This window comes from Erpetoichthys calabaricus, chromosome 1, assembly GCF_900747795.2.
Source record: "Erpetoichthys calabaricus chromosome 1, fErpCal1.3, whole genome shotgun sequence".
NCBI classification, from domain to species: Eukaryota; Metazoa; Chordata; class Cladistia; order Polypteriformes; family Polypteridae; genus Erpetoichthys; species Erpetoichthys calabaricus.
The window spans coordinates 324,534,586-324,554,671 of NC_041394.2; the positions used below are offsets into that span (position 1 = coordinate 324,534,586).

A 20,086-nucleotide genomic window follows, 5' to 3' on the forward strand; every position below is an offset into this window, starting at 1 on the left:
GGGAGTATGGGGTACCGGACCCCCTGATAAGGGCTGTTCGGTCCCTGTACGACCGGTGTCAGAGCTTGGTCCGCATTGCCGGCAGTAAGTCGAACCCGTTTCCAGTGAGAGTCACCGATTCTGTTCATAACTTTTATGGACAGAATTTCTAGGCGCAGCCAGGGTGTTGAGGGGGTCCGGTTTGGTGGACTCAGGATTGGGTCACTGCTTTTTGCAGATGATGTTGTCCTGTTTGCTTCATCAGGCCGTGATCTTCAGCTCTCTCTGGATTGGTTCGCAGCTGAGTGTGAAGAAGCTGGGATGGGAATCAGCACCTCCAAATCCGAGACCATGGTCCTCAGCCGGAAAAGGGTGGAGTGCCCTCTCAGGGTTGGGAGCGAGATCCTGCCTCAAGTTGAGGAGTTCAAGTATCTCAGGGTCTTGTTCACGAGTGAGGGAAGAATGGAGCGTGAGATCGACAGGCGGATTGGTGCGGCATCCGCAGTGATGCGGGCTCTGCATCGGTCTGTCGTGGTGAAAAAGGAGCTGAGCCGTAAGGCAAAGCTCTCAATTTACCAGTCGATCTATGTTCCTACCCTCACCTATGGTCATGAGCTATGGGTAGTGACCAAAAGAACGAGATCACGAATACAAGCGGCTGAAATGAGTTTCCTCCGCAGGGTGTCTGGGCTCTCCCTTAAAGATAGGGTGAGAAGCTCAGTCATCCGGGAGGGGCTCAGAGTAGAGCCGCTGCTCCTCCGCATCGAGAGGAGTCCGATGAGGTGGCTCAGGCATCTGATCAGGATGCCTCCTGGAAGCCTCCCTGGTGAGGTGTTCCGGGTACATCCAACCGGGAGGAGGCCCCGGGGAAGACCCAGGACACGCTGGAGGGACTATGTCTCTCGGCTGGCCTGGGAACGCCTCGGGATTCTCCCAGAAGAGCTAGAAGAAGTGGCCGGGGAGAGGGAAGTCTGGGCATCTCTGCTTAAGCTGCTGCCCCCGCAACCCGACCTTGGATAAGCGGAAGAGGATGAATGGATGGATGGATTCATTATCATTACAACTGACAAAACATTTTGTTGTAGTTGTGCACGTGAATACTATCTAAATATACTAGCGATATGAAGACATGAACATAATGCCAAATGCTGAAAAGTAATTTAACATAATTGCTACAAAAACACAAGTTCAGAAGTGCAGAAATTGCAATATTAGACAGAAATAAGTAAAGTTGTATATTATACAGTATGTTATTATAAAATGTATCATGAAATCAAATCAAATTGCATTTGTCACACACAAATTATACATATAGTACAAATTGTCACACACGCACGCTTGGGAGGCAGCTAAAGGGCTCAAATGAAGGTAATTAAATGCCAGACCAGGGGATGGCAGAGTGCACTAAGCCTTTCTCTCTCTCCTCTGCAGACCAGTTACGGGAAATTCCGCATGGCCCTGATGACGTCACTTCCAGTTCTGGCCCCGAGGACATCACTTCCAGTCCCGGCCCCAGTGACGTCATTTCTGGATCTGACTCTGCTGACCTCACTTCCTGTGCCTAACCATAAAACTGCCATTTTGTTTCATCCAGTCAGTTCTGTTTTGGACTTGAATCTGTAAACAACACATATTTAATTGCCTACTTTACAGCCCGATTTAAAGAATACGGGTGTCTGCCCCAAACCTTCTCTGTGGCATTTGTCTGGTAATTTGACAACATGTAGTGAAATGCTTAGTTGCTCAACTCCAATGGTTATGCCTTTAAGAAGAATAAGAAAAGGACAGTAACAATGATACAGAACTTTATAAATATCAAAAATGACTATTAGAATGTAACATATGTGATACATAATAAATAATAGCTAAATAAAAAAAACAACATACATAACTTAATGTGAGAGAGTTAACAATAGGGTATCACGTATTTCTAGACACTTGCGGACGGCCTGTGGTAAAAAAAAACTCCTCCTCGGTCTCATTGAACCGGACTGACCGCAGCACACAAAAGAGGCCATTGTTGGGATGGCTGCTATCATTGATATTTTTCTTTGTGTTGGTCTGACATCACTTGGTGCAGATGTCCTCGAAGTTAGGGTGTGTACACCCAGTGATGCATTCAACTGGTCGCACCACTCTCTGCTGGGTGCTGCTCCTAAACTAGGCAGAGATACTTCCTCTCATAATACTTTCAACTGTGGATGTAAAGGAGTCCTTTAGTAGTTGGAAGGGCGGCCTGAAATCCCTGAGGCATCCAAGTTACTAAAGACATTGTCGTCCCTTTTTAACCAAGGTGTTAGACTAGGTTAGGTTTTTCAACATAAAAGAAGCTGTCCCATCTCCACCAAGTGAGTCAGAGTACCCTTTTGTTATGTGATTAAATACAGCTTGTTCTATCTATCTATCTATCTATCTATCTATCTATCTATCTATCTATCTATCTATCTATCTATCTATCTATCTATCTATCTATCTATCTATCTATCTATCTATCTATCTATCTATCTATCTATCTATCTATCTATCTATCTATCTACCATACAGTGCCATTCAGTGGGGACTGGGCAGTCTTGTGGCCTTGGAACCCCTGCAGATTTTTTTTTTTTTTCCAGCCCTCTGAAGTTTTTTTTTTGTTTTGTTTTTTCTGTCTTCCCGGCCCTTGGACCTTACTTTATTCTTTGTTATTTAATATTGCCTAATCTTATTTTTATATTTTTATTTATTATAAACTTTTCTTTCTTCAACTTATAAAGCACTTTGAGCTACATCAATTGTATGAAAATGTGCTAAATAAATAAATAAATGTTGTTTCATATTTATCTATGTATCAATCCATAAAGAGAAAGAAACAAACAAAAATTCTCTTATTTGTTCTTTGTAAAAAATATTGTTATAAACTGCTATTAAGCATATTGTACTGTACTTTAGTGTCAAGCATATTTCAAAATTTATGACACTGAAAACCAGCACACCTTTTACAATTTGCTCTGCAAGTCAAAAAGATATCAAGCACTGTGTTTAAAAACTTAGTAGTCAAAGCATACCTCATCACACCAACTGTAATTCACACTAATGCTGCTTGACAGAAAGTCAATATCCAAACTCAAAGTGCTGGATTGCATTTTTTAGTAACGTTATACAAAATTAAAATGAATAAAATTTCCAAACACTGTAGTTGTTTGACATAAAATCTTTTGCATCTATACATTAAAACATATATTTTTTTAATATTTTACATTGTTATATGTAGTGTACTACAAACTGTTTTTTTGTTTTTTATTGAAAGTAAACACATGTAAGAATTCTAATATTCTAGAGCCAAGCAGCAAATAGATAGATAGATAGATAGATAGATAGATAGATAGATAGATAGATAGATAGATAGATAGATAGATAGATAGATAGATAGATAGATAGATAGATAGATAGATAGATAGATAGATAGATAGATAGATAGATAGATAGATAGATAGATAGACAGTATGGCCATTTGAATGACAGATAACTTGCTATACATAATAGAGGTCTATGGCACACTAGTAGCAGCATATTAGATTAGTGAACATGGTAGCCCTTTTAAACCAGTCTAGTATCACAGCGTCCAGTACAGATTTCACTTAGGATTCTATCCTTTATTCACTTCCTCACCGTAATACAAGACAATAATAATTAAACAGTCTATCTCTTTCCAAACTCTGTTCACAACATAAACTGGCCTCTTGTGCCTAGTATGGTGTGGCTGTTTAACCTCCCCATTCATAGTTACATCTATTGTAAGTTACTGATTGATTTAGAATATTAGAGCAGCTTTGACAAAAACAGACCATTCATCCAAACAAATCTTGTTAGTCCTATTCAACTAATTTCTCCAATACAACATTAAGTCAGGTTTTGAAGATCACTTAAGTACTTCTTGGTGATTTATTTCATGAACCCATAGGTCAGAAACCCTGTGCTGGCAGAAATTAGTGTAATCATAAACCAAGAAGAAAAGCTGCAATATAAAAATAGCCATTGATGAATTACCAAGTTATTATCAACCATGCATTTCAAAGGGAGAAACATATTTTTTATTTTTTCATATTTGTGCTCTTTGTGCAAAATTCATCTAAGATGAAAATGAGGAATGTGCCACCAACATTCAGGTTTATGGCTGGGTTTGTTCCTTCCCCAGTGAAGTAGAAACATGGCAGGGCTAGTCTTGTACCACGAGTAGTATTTACCGTGACCCCACCATGTTCCACGGCTGTCATAAATGACCCAAGAGCCTATTTCAAAGATGGAAATGATAGAAGGAATGAGTGGAAGAAGAGTGAAAGAGACAGAGAGGAAGGGAGGTAAAAGATGAGTGGATGATGAAAAGTAGTTCATGGAACCACATGGTTCACTAGATTAGGTACATATGAATAGGATGTCCCTGAGAGAGTGGTATTGTCAGTGATAGAATTTTCAACACATTATTCATACTTCCAAAATAAGTTGGGAGGCAGGTGTTTCTCTGGCTCTTCAGTAGACTGTGAATGTGTTCCTGCTACTACTCTTTTTCTCCATGCGGTATACAGTAGATGTATGTTCTCCCAATGTCTGAGTTTATTTTTCTTCTGGCTCTCATGTTTACTCTCACATCCCCAATGATGTCCAAGTTAATTTATTTGTTAACTCCAAAATTTGGGAAAGTGTGCGTGTGCTCCACTATGGACTGGAACTATAACTAGATTTAGTTCTTATCTCGAGCCTATTGCATCTAGAAAGGTTCAGGTCCCCCATAATTGTCAATATAGATTTTGCAATTCTGAGAATATTACTTTTTATACAGTATATTGTCATAGTCATAGGAATGTGGTAACTACATTGAAGATTGCCTCTCTTCTAACCAGTAACATATTTACAGAACCATCAAAGACCATGAAAAAGGAAAAAAATGCTCCTTAAATTGATTATCTTCAATTAAATGAGTATAATGGTAAGGCAAGAGAATACAGTATCTTTATACACTTCTAAATATGAAAGCTCTCAACGAAGATGTTATGGATGACTCTCAAGAGACACAATTAATAATAAACTCAATTGTTATTAATGGACAAGGTGTCAGTAGAGAGGCTGAGGTAAGAGCCGAGGTCATGTCATTATAATCCATCTGATAGGTTTCCAAAGCAAGCCCAGGAGGTGAGGGCAGAAGGAAGATGGCCAAAAGGAGGGATGACCAGGGTGGTGTCTATGGAGCTGTTGTTCTGAGAAAGAGGGGAAGACTCAAAGTGAACAGCAGCAGTACTGAAGGATAGGATCCAATGGACAACTTTGTGCCATTCAGAGGCAAAAAGTAAGCAAAAGTGCCTGGTCAAAGTTTGATCCCTCGCATTGAACCAAATGCTCTGGGGATACAGGGGAGACCACTAAAAGAGGGCTTAGAGTTACAGAAGCCTGTTGTACTTTCCTCTAGTCACTGCAAGTAGGCGCTGGAAGTTGTAGACAACAAGTCAACAAGAAGTGGAGGGACTAAATTACCAGCCAAAATGGTCATTGGGGAGCCTATGGACAGCCCCTTTCAGTTAGGCCCATTTCAAAGCATATAAAAACTGAAGGAAATAATCCAAAAGAAGTTAACCTATGCTTATTTTTTTTCAGAGAAAGAACTCCCCTTAGAATTTTTTTTCTCCAAGCACCGTAAACTGGGCTTTGCGCTTTGTTGGAGAATGGAGTGAAACTAAGGGTTAAAAGGCTCCTGCAAATGGCCTAACATGCCAAGATGTCTGGTTGTAAAAGATTTCTTCAGTATCATGTCTTATAGTTTACTAAATACCTCATTATGTAAGCATAATATATTCAATAATGTCAACAAACAGTATACGATACGGTGGGTACTGCTGCCACCTCATGGATCCAGCTTCTTGGATTTGTATCCTGCTTGTGGTTTCTGTCTGTGTGGATTTTGCACGTTCTCGCAATGTCTGTGTGAGTTTATCTCGGGGTACTCAGGTGATCTTCCCTCATCTCTAAAGACATCCTAGTTAGTTGTCCTATGTGAGTGTGGATGTGTTCATGAAGGAGGCCTGCCATGGACTGACACCCTGCCCAGGGTCAGCTTCTATTGGCTCCACATCCAACACTGACACAAATTCATCAGATCTCATAATGAATGAATGGATGGATGGATAGTTTGAACTTGTGTAAATATAAGCAAAAAAGTATTCACTTATTTATTTATCAAACAACTAATTCATTAAATATGTAATTAGGCAGCCTTTATAGCATTTATTCATTAATTGGTTGATTAATTTGTAACCAGTCACTCATCCAATTCATTAATCACTTAGGTAATTAACTGTTAATAGATGAACAATTAATCAGTTAGTCAGCTATTGAATAACTGGCCAGTTCAATAATGAACTAATTTATTCATCCGTTAAAAACAATCTCTCAGGTTTGTTTGTACATTTTTTTTGTTGTAATTAATTTCCTTAGAGAAACTTGCAAGGAGTACTCTATGTATGACAGGGGATTCTTGTCTAACTACATGATTGATGATGGTACATCACTTTTGTAGATCAGGAAGCCAACACAGTGACCGCTAGCCCCTTCATTCCTCAATCCAGAGCTCATTAATGGTGATATTAAAATAAAGAAAATCTTTCCCCTTTTTACGTTCAACTTCAAACTAACCAGCTGCTCAGCCTTTCCAAATGACAACTCTGCAGCCGCCCCATCATCTGTTGCCATGTTGCCTTGCCCCTGGCTCACACAAACTGGACCGTGAACAACAAAAGAGCTGGGCTTTGCTCTTTTCCTGCAATTGTTTCCAGGCCACAGCTACAAGCTCACTTCAAATGCATCACGCCTGACATCTTTTCTTGGGACAGCAGGCACGCGCGCATTCCTGAGGGCATGCAACTGCCATTGCACCCATCACCCAGATGGCACCTTATATAATCTGAATAAACGGAGATTTTCTTTGAAGGCTTTAAATTGATTTTATGCTTTCTTTGTTTTCATGGTTTAACCCTTTTTTTAAGTTTAAAAACTGAGCATTTATTTGTCTCTTATCTTGCAGTGTACATATGCAATAAAACAAGAAATGCCTTCCACTAAGCAACACATCATTATAAACTTACCAAGCTTGGGCAAGGAGTACTTCACTTTAAAATAGTCCTCATAAAATTCCAGAAGTCTCTTTGTTATATGCAGAGCATAATCTCCAGATCCTCTTTGGATTGCGTCAGGTCTGGCATAGAGACGAATCTTTAAAGAAATGACACAAAGAAAGAAAAATGTGATTGATAACAGAAGAATATGGGCAATTGGAGGTTAAATTATTCCCCAACATTCTCCTTAAGTGCAGCCCACTTATTATGAGGTGAAACTGAGGAATGCAGGTTTAGAAAGGGGCAATTGCATAATGAAGGTTGTTCAACAATTTAATGGCTATTTTTGAATGGCTCCAGCTGAGCTACTAGCAGCACCTCATTTATATATCGAAATAGGAATGACTCCAGCATTTTTGGCCTTTCTTGCTGGAAAATAACATTTTAATAATATTAATGTTTATGCTGTAGGACAAAAAGTTTAGTGCTGTTGTCTCACTGATCCAATGCCCGGGATTTGAACTCCACACCCATTTGCTCTTTGTGTCTCCAAAATTCCCTTTTGTCTTTTTGGGTTTGTTCTCAGTGTGGTCTGGTTCTCTTCTCATATCCCAAAGACATGTATGACAGATTAATCGACAGCTCTATATTGGCCCCATGTGGATGTAAACATGCATGGATACTGTAATGGACTGGTGTTTCATCCAGTTCTTGTTCTTGCTTTAAATCCAAAGCTGCCAAAATAAACTCCCCATGTCCCAGAACTGAATAAAGTGGGTTTGTGAATGTCATGTTTCTTTGCATCTCTGAATTTTTGAATACATAGCTTTAAAGACAAGTTATTTTCTATTAAGTCTCATAAAAATCCAAATCTTCTATATAAAAATAAACTTGGATATTTTATTTCACATTCATAATGGTCATTAAAAATGGACGCCTCAGCATTAGTATGGACCATTAAAATCCATCCATCCATTATCCAACCCGCTGAATCCGAACACAGACCATTAAAATACAAAATCATATTTTAATAAATTAAACATAATTTTAAACATAGCACAGAAATAATGTATTAAGTATGAAGTCAGTGATCACAGGGGTGAAACACTTATAATAGATGAAAAAGACCTGGACAACCTTCAGAACTGAGCAAACAACTGGAAAATGCAGTTTAATGTAGCAAAGTACAAAGTGCTACACATGGGCACCAGGAACATCAACTATAAATACAAGATGGGAGACACTGGCATACAGGAAGCAACATCTGAAAAGGATTCAGGGGTTTATGTTAACAGAACATTTTCATCAACTAGGCAATGCACTGAATCAAATCAAATCAAATCAAAATATTTATTGTCATTGTAGCAATGAGACATTGTACAATGAAATTTGTAGGTGCAATTTTCCAGTGCAGAAAAAAATAAAATAAAAATAAAAACAAAACCAAAACACAATTACTCAAGTTACAACTAAAATAAGAGAATAAAATCCATCCATCCATCCATTTTCCAACCCGCTATATCCTAACTACAGGGTCACGGGGGTCTGATGGAGCCAATCCCAGCCAACACAGGGCACAAGGCAGGAACCAATCCCGGGCAGGGTGCCAACCCACCGCAGGAACGAGAATAAAATAAGTATCCAAAATTGTCCATAACAGCAGAACAATGTTTTCCACTCATACATACATACATACATACATACATTATATTGCACTAAACAATTAAAAGGGCAAATAAAATGTTAGGTTAGATCATAAAAACTGTTGAATTTAAGGCAAGGGGCATTATGCTCAGACTATATAATGCACTAATAAGCCCACATTTGGAGTATTGTGTGCAGTTCTGGTCACCACAATGCATAGCAGCATTTGAAGGTGTGCAGAGGAGAACAACCAAGAGCATCTCAGGACTGAAGGACATGTCCTCCTGTGACAGACTCAGAGAATTAAACCTGTTTAGTCTCAAGCAGAGGAGACTGCGTGGGGACCTCATCCAGGTGTTTAAAATCTTCAAAAGGCACTGATAAAGTTGATCCAGCAACATTTTTTCAGCTTAAAGGTGAATCACGTACTCAAGGACATCAATGGAAATTAAGTGGAAGTGCATTGAGGACTGAAGCCAGGAAGTACTTCTTTACACAATGAGTTTTGTAGGGCTTTGGAACAAACTACCGAGACATGACGTTCAAGCAGAAAACCTTTAAGAAGAATCTGGATGAGATATTAGGACATCTTAACGATTAACTAAACAAAAAGGCTTGATGGACTGACTGATCTCTCAAGTTCTTATATTCTTATGTATAGGGTGTCTGTGTAAGTGTGTGTATTCGTTTTGTCCCTTGGAGCAAACTTATTCAGCAGATTGACTTTGGTCTGATTGGTCAGCTTCGCTTTGATTACTCAGTCAAATATTATCCAGACAATTAATGCCAGCCACTAGGTATAGGAGGAAAGCTGAGCGTCATCAAAAGCAGGAAGAATTCGCAAGAATTATAATGTTTTCTCATCGTTTAATGAGGGCTCGTCTACCAATGGTGGTAGTCAAGAAGTGAAGAGAAGGAGTCCGAGAAACAAACCTTAGAGAAAAGTGATCCAGAGAGGAATTCTTTGCTTCTGTAATAAAATGACTCTAGAATCAGCACACATTATGCATGCCAGGGGCTTGACTAACGTGTTGTATAAGATATCTTTTCTTTTGAAAGATAAGTCATAAGGTATTCCATTAGATTGCTATTGCTATTGCTCAGGAATGAAGCTAACAGAAGTGACTCGAGTTCAGGCCTGCACAAAATGCATTTTATCTCCTGAAACTCCTCACTGAAGTGATGGACTTTGATAATAGTCTCTGCTGTTATGAATGGTTATTTATCAATTTGTAGCATCTGATATTTGTATTTGCCTTTGAAAAATTAGGTAAAGCTGGTTACTCAAAAAAAAAAACAACTGCAATATCTTTGGAAATAAGTTAGGTTGGTTGCTTAAATGTTTGAAGAAACCTGCTGACAATACATAAAGTCACTTCTGACGTCAGAAGTGTAAGTTAGTTTTATGAACTCTAATAGTTGATGCTAGCTATCACCAGAGACATATAAATGCAGTTTTATGAGTCCAAAATGAAAGACAAGTGGTTGGGCAAGATTTAGGAGCCCCTCCGGGATGGAGCAACCATGCAGAACAACCAGCTTTATAAGATTCTTCCACCACCATCTTAGCTGAAGTACATGTGTAGTGTAGAAGAGGTTAAGACACCACGGTCAAGAACAGAGTCACCCGGAAGACTAAACAGATGCAACTAACAGGTTGTATGGTGGGGATTGCCACAATTTATCTGCTTCGCTTAATATATAAGATTATGAAATATTAGTATTTTCAACATTATAATTTTAAAATGAGTTAATTTTCTGCTTTTCTGGAATTTTTTCTATCTTTACTTCAACTGCGACTAAGTGCATTATGTCAGCTGGTGAGATAGGCGCTCCAATAGAACTGATACAGTAGCATTATAGAGAATAAAGTGTGGGTTGAATACAACTTTTATGGTAGAACCATTTGGAATAAAGTTTGGCTGTATAGAATTGATACAATAGTATGATATAGAATTAAGTGCTGGCTCTACAGAATTGATGCAGTAGTATGATTTATAATTTACCGCTGGCTGTATACCCTACTCTGCGGTGGGCTGGCATTAAAAAGCATCTGTGCAGGTAATAGATTTTCAGGAGAGGTGCTCCCCAACGCTTTAATATGACAAAACATGCACTCTGTTGGTTTTCTTGCATATAAAGGTGCAGATAGACTTTTGCTCTACATATATTAGTTTTTTGTATGTGTATATATATATATATATATATATATATACATATATATATATATATATATATATATATATATATATATATATATATATATATATATATATATATATATATATATATATATATAATCAGTTTGATTGCAGTTTAATGTAAGAGTGACTTGGGTCATGAAAAAGTAGGTTACAAATTATGGAGTACATGAAAACATAGCCATTATGATCGACTGATCTATTGTGATAATCTTGGTGTCGAGTTTTAAACACATCTCTCCCTGTTGTCTGCAAAGCTGATTTCTTAGTTTTTTGCATTGATTATTGAAACCAGCAGTATGCCACTTTTTCACCAGCTCCTGAATACTCACAATGGGACATTATTCCATGAATTACTTACGTCACTTTGAATGAGTCTGTATGAACATACATCTCCACAATCAAAACACTATTGTCCAATGAATACAATGTGTCTTCCACCAAGCAAGCAATAAGACAGATAACTACCAAAATTAAATAAAAAATGTACAGAGACTTTCCACTAGCTTCACCTGTCCATTTCTATTGTCAGAAAAACACGTGCAGGGCTAATTCCTCATGTGCCACCCAGTAAAAGTAGCTATGACTGTTCTGTTTGATTTCAAAAGGTCAATAATTAATGAATGGACAGATTTAGCAGGGCTGCATTTATGTTTTGAACCACTGTGTTTCCTGTCAATAGGTACAAATCTGTGCCTTTATGTGTTCTCACTATGGGATTAGTAATTTGTAAGGGTGCTATATAAATAAAATTTATTATTATCATTATTATTATTATTATTATTATTATTATATTGACATCCGCCCATGAACTTGTCACTGCACACTTTGCCTGCACTCAGTGAAGAGCACTTTACAAAAATAAACTGAATTGAATTTTTTAAGTTTTGGTAAAATAAATAAAAAAAATAATAATCCAAGTTAAAAATTCCTGTTTAACGGTTGAGGAGAATTAATTTTTATTTTGTTACTTCTTTTTTTTTTTTAATTTACAGAACTTTACATAAACCTACCAACACATTCTCTTATAACACCTACATTTGTCAGTAATTCTTTTAATTGTCCTCTTCAAAACATAAAAAGTACAGAATTTTAAGATGTTCGAAGGTTTAGTGAATAGCTCCTTACATTGGAAGAGGAAGCTGGAAGATAACCAGCTAATCATCTGATGATCAGGCTATCTGAAACCCTCATTCAGGTGAAGAGTTGTTGCAAAAGCAATGAAGAAGAAGGAGGAGAAGGTATTTAGAAAATATGTACTCAAGAGAGAGTGAGTTCTGCCTGGCTATAAATAGCTGAGCTTAATTGAATGAAATGAGCTTGAATGATTGAATGAACAAATGAATAATTGAAGGAGAGCTGCCCTCTTCTTGAACCTTCCTTTAAGAAAATAATTTATCCCTCACAAATTGTCAGCACTGAATTACAGACAATTTCAATTTTGGTAAAGAAATTAACTGCAGGAATACAGTAAGTTGTTAAAAGATGACAGAATGTGCCATTTGTTATGTTTATTAAATGACCATTCCATTCAATGCTGTTTGTTTTTTTGATTATTACAGGGTGGTGAGGTGCCGTTTACAATCATGTCGGTATCAAGGACAAGGCAGTTAACACCATGTACTTCCTTGTACTTATCCACATTCACTCATATTGGACCACACCTCTAAAAATAGCATACTAGATGACCTGAAGAATATCGATGTGTCTCTAGTCTCCATTGTTGGAATTTACCTCCTTGTCCATGGAGCTTTGAGGCAGCAGTTAGATAATGATCAAGTTTATGTACAATTAGGGTTTCATTTGCAATACACGTAGAAGATGTACAAATCTTAAACAAGAAAATGTTAATTATAGTTTACAACATAATACAGAAGAAAGACTGATTGACTATATATGTTTTATTTCATTTTATATATTGGCACTCTCACACATATATATTCCAAATTTAGCTTCGGGCATTGGTGCCAACAACATTTCTTTTCTTTCTTGGATGTGTAGAAGTATTCAGAGATGTTTATGAGAACACCAAGCTCTCCACATGCCAGTCACTGTGGTCCAGTTATATTGTTCCCACTTCCAGTTATGATATATGATTCTTAAAAAATTAATTATTCCTTATATACATTTTTTTACTCTAAAGAATGAAGTCTTTTTGTCATTTTTCTGTTTGGATGTATATTTATCAAAATGAATTTTTATTTTCATTTTATTAAATGTTCACCACACCACAATTTTATTTTTTGGTGGACACCACCATTTTGTGGGGCTGTTGTCAGGATGTGCCAATCTGTTCTTAGATCTGTGCTTTCAGCAGCTATGCAAGGACTGCACCATTAATGCAATGGCATGAAGTCAGGCATCAAAGAAACAATCTTCATCTTAGATTGTGGATATTGGCAAGAGTTTGGTTAGTTAAGATCCTCTGGTATTGAAAACTTTAAAGATTCCTGGAAAATTTCAAGTTTGGTTATTTATGAGGGGCCAAACAGGCCATAAATCATATACTGTATTGTTGTGCGTAATCTATTGGTTTACATGTGAACACTATTGGTTTATGAATATATACGATCGGTTTGCGTGCATACTTAATTGGTTTGCGTGTATACAATACTGCTTTCATTCATATTAACTATATTGGTTCGTGTCCGTATATTTATCGGTTTGTGCATGAGCAATATCTCTTTTTATATGCATAGCATTGGTTTGCATAAGATCTATTTTGATATGCGTGTGTATATCACTGGTTCCAGTGCGTTCGTTATTGGTTTGTGAGTGAACTGCATCGGTGTACACTCGCATGTTATCGGTTTACGTGTGGACATATTGGCTTGCGTTAAGTGACAGTCTAACAACAGATTTGTGTATGTATTATATTGGTTTCTGTTTCCTTGAGAGGCATTAGCTCTCTGGAAATGTGTTTTTTTCAATTGTGGCATTTTAATTAACCTGAATTTAAATAATTATAAATTAAAAAGGTGTTATCCCCCCCAGCATGCAATATGGCGGTCACAAAATTACATGAGAAGTAAAAGAATAACTTAGCTTTGTTTTAACCCCTTAACCGCCCTCTGCCGGATATATCCGGCACCGTTGTTTTATTGCTAACGCCATACTGCCGGAATTATCCGGCACATTTGCCTGTGGTTATATGAATGCCTGGCAAGTAGTATAACTGACGGTTTGGCGTGGGTATTATTACTACGTTGTATTTCGACAAGTCTGTGGTTGTTTTGGCCGGTCATGTGACGTGATTCGCATGTAACAGCTGTGAATATGGCGAAACGTAAACTGACTTCAAGTGAGGCTTTGCAGGCGATTTTGGACAGTTCTGATCATGATTGTAGCAGTTCTGAAGAAGATTTTAGCGACAATGATGAGCAGCAACGTGCGCTGCATGATACTGTGAATGAAGACGCATCGGATGACGGCGCTGAGTGGGTGTATCCCCAGCATCTCAGCTGGGCTGCTGCCCGTGGTGAACTACCTTTTCTGCATTCGTTTGAGGGAACGTGTGGCTTTATTGTTGATGTAAACAATTACACTGCTGAGCAGTTTTATGAGCTGTTTGTGTCACCTGATTTGATCAGACATTTTGTTCATCAGACAAATCTGTATGCAGCACAGTTTATTGAGAAAAATCCCAATTTACCTCCACATTCCCGTGTTCGTGCTTGGGTAGACACTGATGAAAACGAAATGAAAAAATTCATTGGGATTTTGATGTTGATGGGAATAATCAGAAAACCAGATATTGAGATGTACTGGTCTACAGATCCTATGTATGCAACACCTATTTTTGCAGCTGTCATGACACGTAACCGATTCTCTTTGCTGCTGAAATTCTTTCATTTGAATGACAACAGAAACGAGCCAGATAAGAAAGATCCAAACCGCGACCACTTGTTCAAGCTACGTCCTTTGATTGATCATTTATTTGAAGCATTTCAGTTGCCCTACATGCCAGGACCGTCAGTTGCAGTTGATGAAAGTTTATTGTCGTGGAAGGGCCGCTTACAGTTTCGACAGTATCTACCATTGAAAAGGGCACGGTTTGGTATCAAGATGTTTTGCTTAGCTGAGAATTCAGGTTACATTTATAGATTTCGTGTATACACTGGCAACTTGCACAACATTTAGTGGTCAATACTGCTTGAATAAATGTAAAAAATGTAAAAAAAATGTAAAAAAGTAAAAAAACGAAAATTGTTCAGATTTCGCCTGGCTTGGGGAATATTTAGGGAGTTGGCGGTTAAAGGGTTAATATCGGCTTACGCGGTATTAGAGACGGGAAGCTTATGACAGACTCTATCAAGAATGTGGGAGTCTTGATTTACGCAGTCTGCCATCTTTTGTCGCCACGCTGAAAGGAATTTCCGGACGGAGGACATAGTCTTCCGCCCGTTACCTTCAAAGTGTATTGGCCGTAGGTCCAACCTTATATACTGGTTGCTCCATGTGCAGGCTCCTTCTATGGATCCAAACAAGGACAGGAAAGGACTCAAACCCCAGCTTCAAAAATACAGGAATAGCACAATGCCTACATGCAGTTCTCATTCTCCCAACAAGTAAAGAGGATTTTGTGTTGACAGAGGACAGAAATATACTAGTCTGTCTTTAGGCTGACTATTCAATTCTCCAGTTGTCTTTTGGCTATCTAATCCTGTGCTTGGCTTGGCAATTCTAAATGCTGAGCCCCTGCGTACCATACTTGGTCTGCCTGTATGAATGAATCCATAATAGTGTGTACAGAGACAATTAAACTTAAATATTATAACAAACATTGTTATAACAGTTTCATGCATGTCTTATACTGGTTTCATGTGGGTAACATGCCGGTTTTACACTTGAACTCTATTGGTTGTATGTGTGTACTATGTTGGTTTCTCGTACAAAACATACTGGTTTTGTGTGCACACCCTATCCCAACTTTGAGTATGAACTACATTGGTTCTGTGTGCAAACTATATTGGTTGTTCACATGATCTTTGGCAGCAATGGGAAGGGCAAGAAACAGGAACTCAAGGGCCAGTAGAGTCATGGAGCATGAAGAGAAGTGGACAGGAGACAGATCTGCATTAAAACAGTACAGTATTTTCTTTTTCGCACAATATGTTTGCAAAAAGACTTACCGGTAATTATTACTATTTTACAGTTTCTACCCTTGAGTCTGTCATGAACACAAGCCTGAAGTTAGGTACGTATTTGGCCATCTTCTTATTCGTTTCCAGGTTCATGTTTGCTCAAAACTAGCCACTGTACCTTTTCACAAAACTTTTGAAACAAGTTACTTATTCTAAAAGTAAAATATTCTACATTTATGACTGACACCTTAATCCAACATACAACATTTAGATACTACAAGTTACATTTCTTTTTCCCAGTTCCCCCAACACCGCATAGATAGATGAAGTGATCTTCAGACCTTGCAGTGTGATCTTCTAAATTGGTACCCCATGTGGAAACCAGGGGGCGTACAGCTCCCCAAACCCTGGACACAACAGCCACAGAGTCCACAAGGTTCAGCAACACACGTTTATTTACGAATGGAGAGCTCTTCTTCCTCGCTCCCCATAAACAGTACAGTACAAGCACTCTGTAGCACAACATAAAAAAGCACACAGCCTACAGCAGAATCTTTCTCCTCTTCACCACCACTCCGTCTTCTAAAGCAATCTTCGTCCCTCTTCCTCCCAACTCTGGATCCTCAAATGGAGTAAGGCAGCTCCTTTTATGTTACATCTGGGAGTGTTCCAGGTGACTCATCAGGATTAACTGGAACTACTCCCAGGTGTGATGGAAACCCAAAGTAGGGTTCTGCAGCTCCCCCTGGCAGCTCCTATGGAACTCAACAGGGCTGTGCCCTGCAGGAATCCTGGCTTCCCTCTAGCATCCCAGGGAAGGTAGTGCCTTATGGATGCTCTCTCCCCAAGTTCTTTAATCCCGCTGGGGTCCTGTCCAGGTAATGGCCGTAGCCGCCCATCACACCCATTTCATGGAACCTGATTTGTAAAACTATTTTTAAGAACCCAAACTATCAACATGTTCAGTTCAAATATGTATACAACCTATATGTTACTTCCAGTAAACATTATGCCATACTCCTGGCTATGGACCCCACCTGTCATCTGTATACTGTCAATGCTCCAGACATACTTTATACATGTTATGGGAATGTTCACCAATTCTAGCTTTCTGGTGTGCTATCTTTAATTTTTCATCTTCCATTGTTTCCACCTGGCCTTAAATGAGCTCTTGGGCACAGCCATCAGCAGTATGTCTGTCTGCAGAGAGAGTGTCGACCTCGTCAAGAGGTTTACTTACCTTGGCAGCAACATTCATATCTCTGGTGACTCCTCCTATGAAGTCAGTAGATTGGGAGAGCATGGGGGGTTCATGAGGTCACTGGAAAGGGATGTGTGTGGCGCTCCCGATATCTATGCAAAAGGATGAAAGTCCAAGCCTTTAAAGTCCTGGTGCTTCCTGTCTTGCTATATGGTTGTGAGACATGGACGCTATCCAGTGACTTGAGACGAAGACCGGGCTCCTTCGGTACTGTGTCTTTTCGGAGAATCCTTGAGAACCGCTGGTTTGACTTTGTGTTGAACGAGCGGTTACTCACAGATTCCCAAATGAAGCACATTACCTGCATTTTGAGTTTAGTCACTACGGCCATGTGGATTGATTCCCCAAGGGTGATCCGGCTTTCAGGATCTTCATTGTTGAGGGCCCTAGCTCCTAGCTGCATCAGACAGATGGTCATTTCCGGACTGTGGGATTGAACTGCATTTCTGCCTGGGTTGCCAAATGGGTTCTTGATGTATTTCATTGTGTGGTTGGTGGGGCAATGCTGTGTACCAGTGCATGCTCCTCAACCTGACCTCATCTGATTCTTTCTACTAATATACCTCCAGTGCCTCAAATGTGTCCTCACTTTAATCTTCCTTCACTTCCTCTTACTTTTATCCATCAGGGGTTATTCTGTTTAGGTACAATCACTGCAAAACTTATATTAGTTTTTCACTGGAAATTCCCTGACTCTTTCTTTCACTTTATAGATTTTATAATTTACTTTTATTTGAACTTTCCACAGAATGATCAAGGATTCATCTGACCAAGGAGTCATCTGATCTCAAAATTAAAAAGATGAAAGTCAGTGGTGAAGCTAGACCATGGTCTTAGTGTTTAACTTTCTTTACTTATTGCTTTCCTTTTCTCACACTCATGCATGGCTTCTTTCTCTCTGGGTAGCTCAGGCAGGCTCTAACGCTTGGTTTTTTTCTTACTATTTTTTTATAGTGCTGAGTTGGGTTAGACTGGGGAGAAGTACAGGGGTTTGGGCTACGTACCAGTGGCTGTTTCATTTTTGTTTTAAGTTTTAATTACTCCCAAACAGACTTACAAGCAGGGTGACACCAGAAAGCTTTCAAAGGGCTTGCTCTCAAGGAGGAGAAATTGTTCCAACAGGAGCTGAGAACCAACTGTCTTACTCTTGACAAAGCTTTCATTGTGAATATAAGAGCCAATCGTAGAAAGTTCATGTAAAAGACACATAGTGCCTGCTAATTCCAATAAATTATCAGTTTCTCATAGTTACTTATCGTATGGTATAATCTTTTACCCTCAGTAACTTAACAAGAAATAGACCTTAAGTAGTCCTGTAAAAACAGAGTGTTAATTAAGCCAGCTTGGAAGCATGGATTGTTAGTTTAGCTTAAAAATAGAGCTATGGCATACAGCTTTCCAATTGTCTTCTGATTTTTCTGCAACCTTTAAACCTTTAAAATCTTAAAACATTTTAAACCTTAAAACTTTTAAAGAACATATGAACATTTGAAAGTATGACTGTCTGACCAAATATAGAGAGAAATGAAAAAAGATAAGTAACCTTTAAAAGAACTTTCTTTAGACAAGAACTATTCTTTTCTTTGTAATATAATTTTTTTTCTCTCTTTTTCTGTGAACCATTTACTCTGAATTTTAGTAAAATGAAGATATTTAGATTGAAATTATTTGTAAATGCATCACACTGGTACCTGAATTGTTCTATGAAGTTCTAAAGCTGCAGAACCTTTATTTTGGACAAATTCTTTCAGCTCCCTTTTGATTACGAGATGTTTTAGAATTCTGTCTCTCACCACACCCCTCAACCTTTTAAGTCAGCTCCCTCATCCATCTTCCTTTTCCATCTGCTGTCCTGTATTTTTCCCCACCCTTTGGTCTCTTCTTTACTTCTCTGCAGCACACTAATGTCACTTTTCTCACCCTTTTTATGTTTCTTTGCTTCACAACAGAGCTGTACCCCTCTCTGGAATTCTGTAATTATAACAGTTCTTTACTTTTCCAGAATTCAACCAGTTAAGTCTCAAACCCAGAAATTCACTTGAGGCTGCTTGCCTACATAACACAGAGCTTCTTCCAGATATTTGTTTTTATTCTTGTTGAGTTTCTAGTGGTTGAGAGAGTGAAGCACCAGATCCTGCTTACTACACTATGAATACTTTACATTGGTGTATCAGGCATGAACTTCTAAATCATTATGATTGAGAAATTCTGTTTCAGCTATGCACTTCTTGTTCATAGGAGTTCTTTAGCTCAATACTGGTATAGAACCACTGAATTGATATTATAATAGGGTGCTCATTGTATTAGAGTTCGTGAGCATGGGCGACATGTAACAAAGCTTGAACAATGTGGATGTTATAACCTAACACACCTACACTCTTAAAACGATAAAAAAGAGACAGGAACCCAAAATGCTTCCCATTGACAAGTGCATTAGCAATTGACAGTGCAAGCACTTATTAGCCATTACCAGATCAGAGAGACTAGAAATGAGTACCTGTTTTGACAAATAGCTTATTTGAGCAAAACAAAAATACCACAAACCATAAAGACTGTTCTAAATAAAGCAATTAGAAAAAAAAGAGAAACACTCTACAGTAAATATGAGAAGCAGTCCATTTTTCCACAAAAGCAGCAGAGATGAGATGAGAGTTGATTTCTGAAATGAAACACTTGACTTGCCAGAACATGCATGCTACCAGCAACAGCACAAGTAATAGGTTCCACAAATGCAATTAGCTAGGGCAACCAAGAAGGAAGATAGAAGAGCTGAGAAGAGAAAAAAAGGATAAATTGACTTAGCTGCCCACTGAGCCTGACAGTTGGTTTCCTTCCTTT

At 38.4% G+C, this 20,086-nt stretch overlaps 1 protein-coding gene across 1 annotated transcript in view; it reads right to left on the reverse strand.

Annotated features, from left to right (window-relative positions):
- LOC114664349 (thyrotropin-releasing hormone-degrading ectoenzyme-like) overlaps positions 1 to 20,086 on the reverse strand; it is a 940,843-nt gene that overhangs the window by 848,083 nt on the left and 72,674 nt on the right. The window contains 1 exon segment of the mRNA XM_028818439.2: positions 7,089 to 7,215. Coding sequence (XP_028674272.2) covers positions 7,089 to 7,215 — 127 coding nt within the window.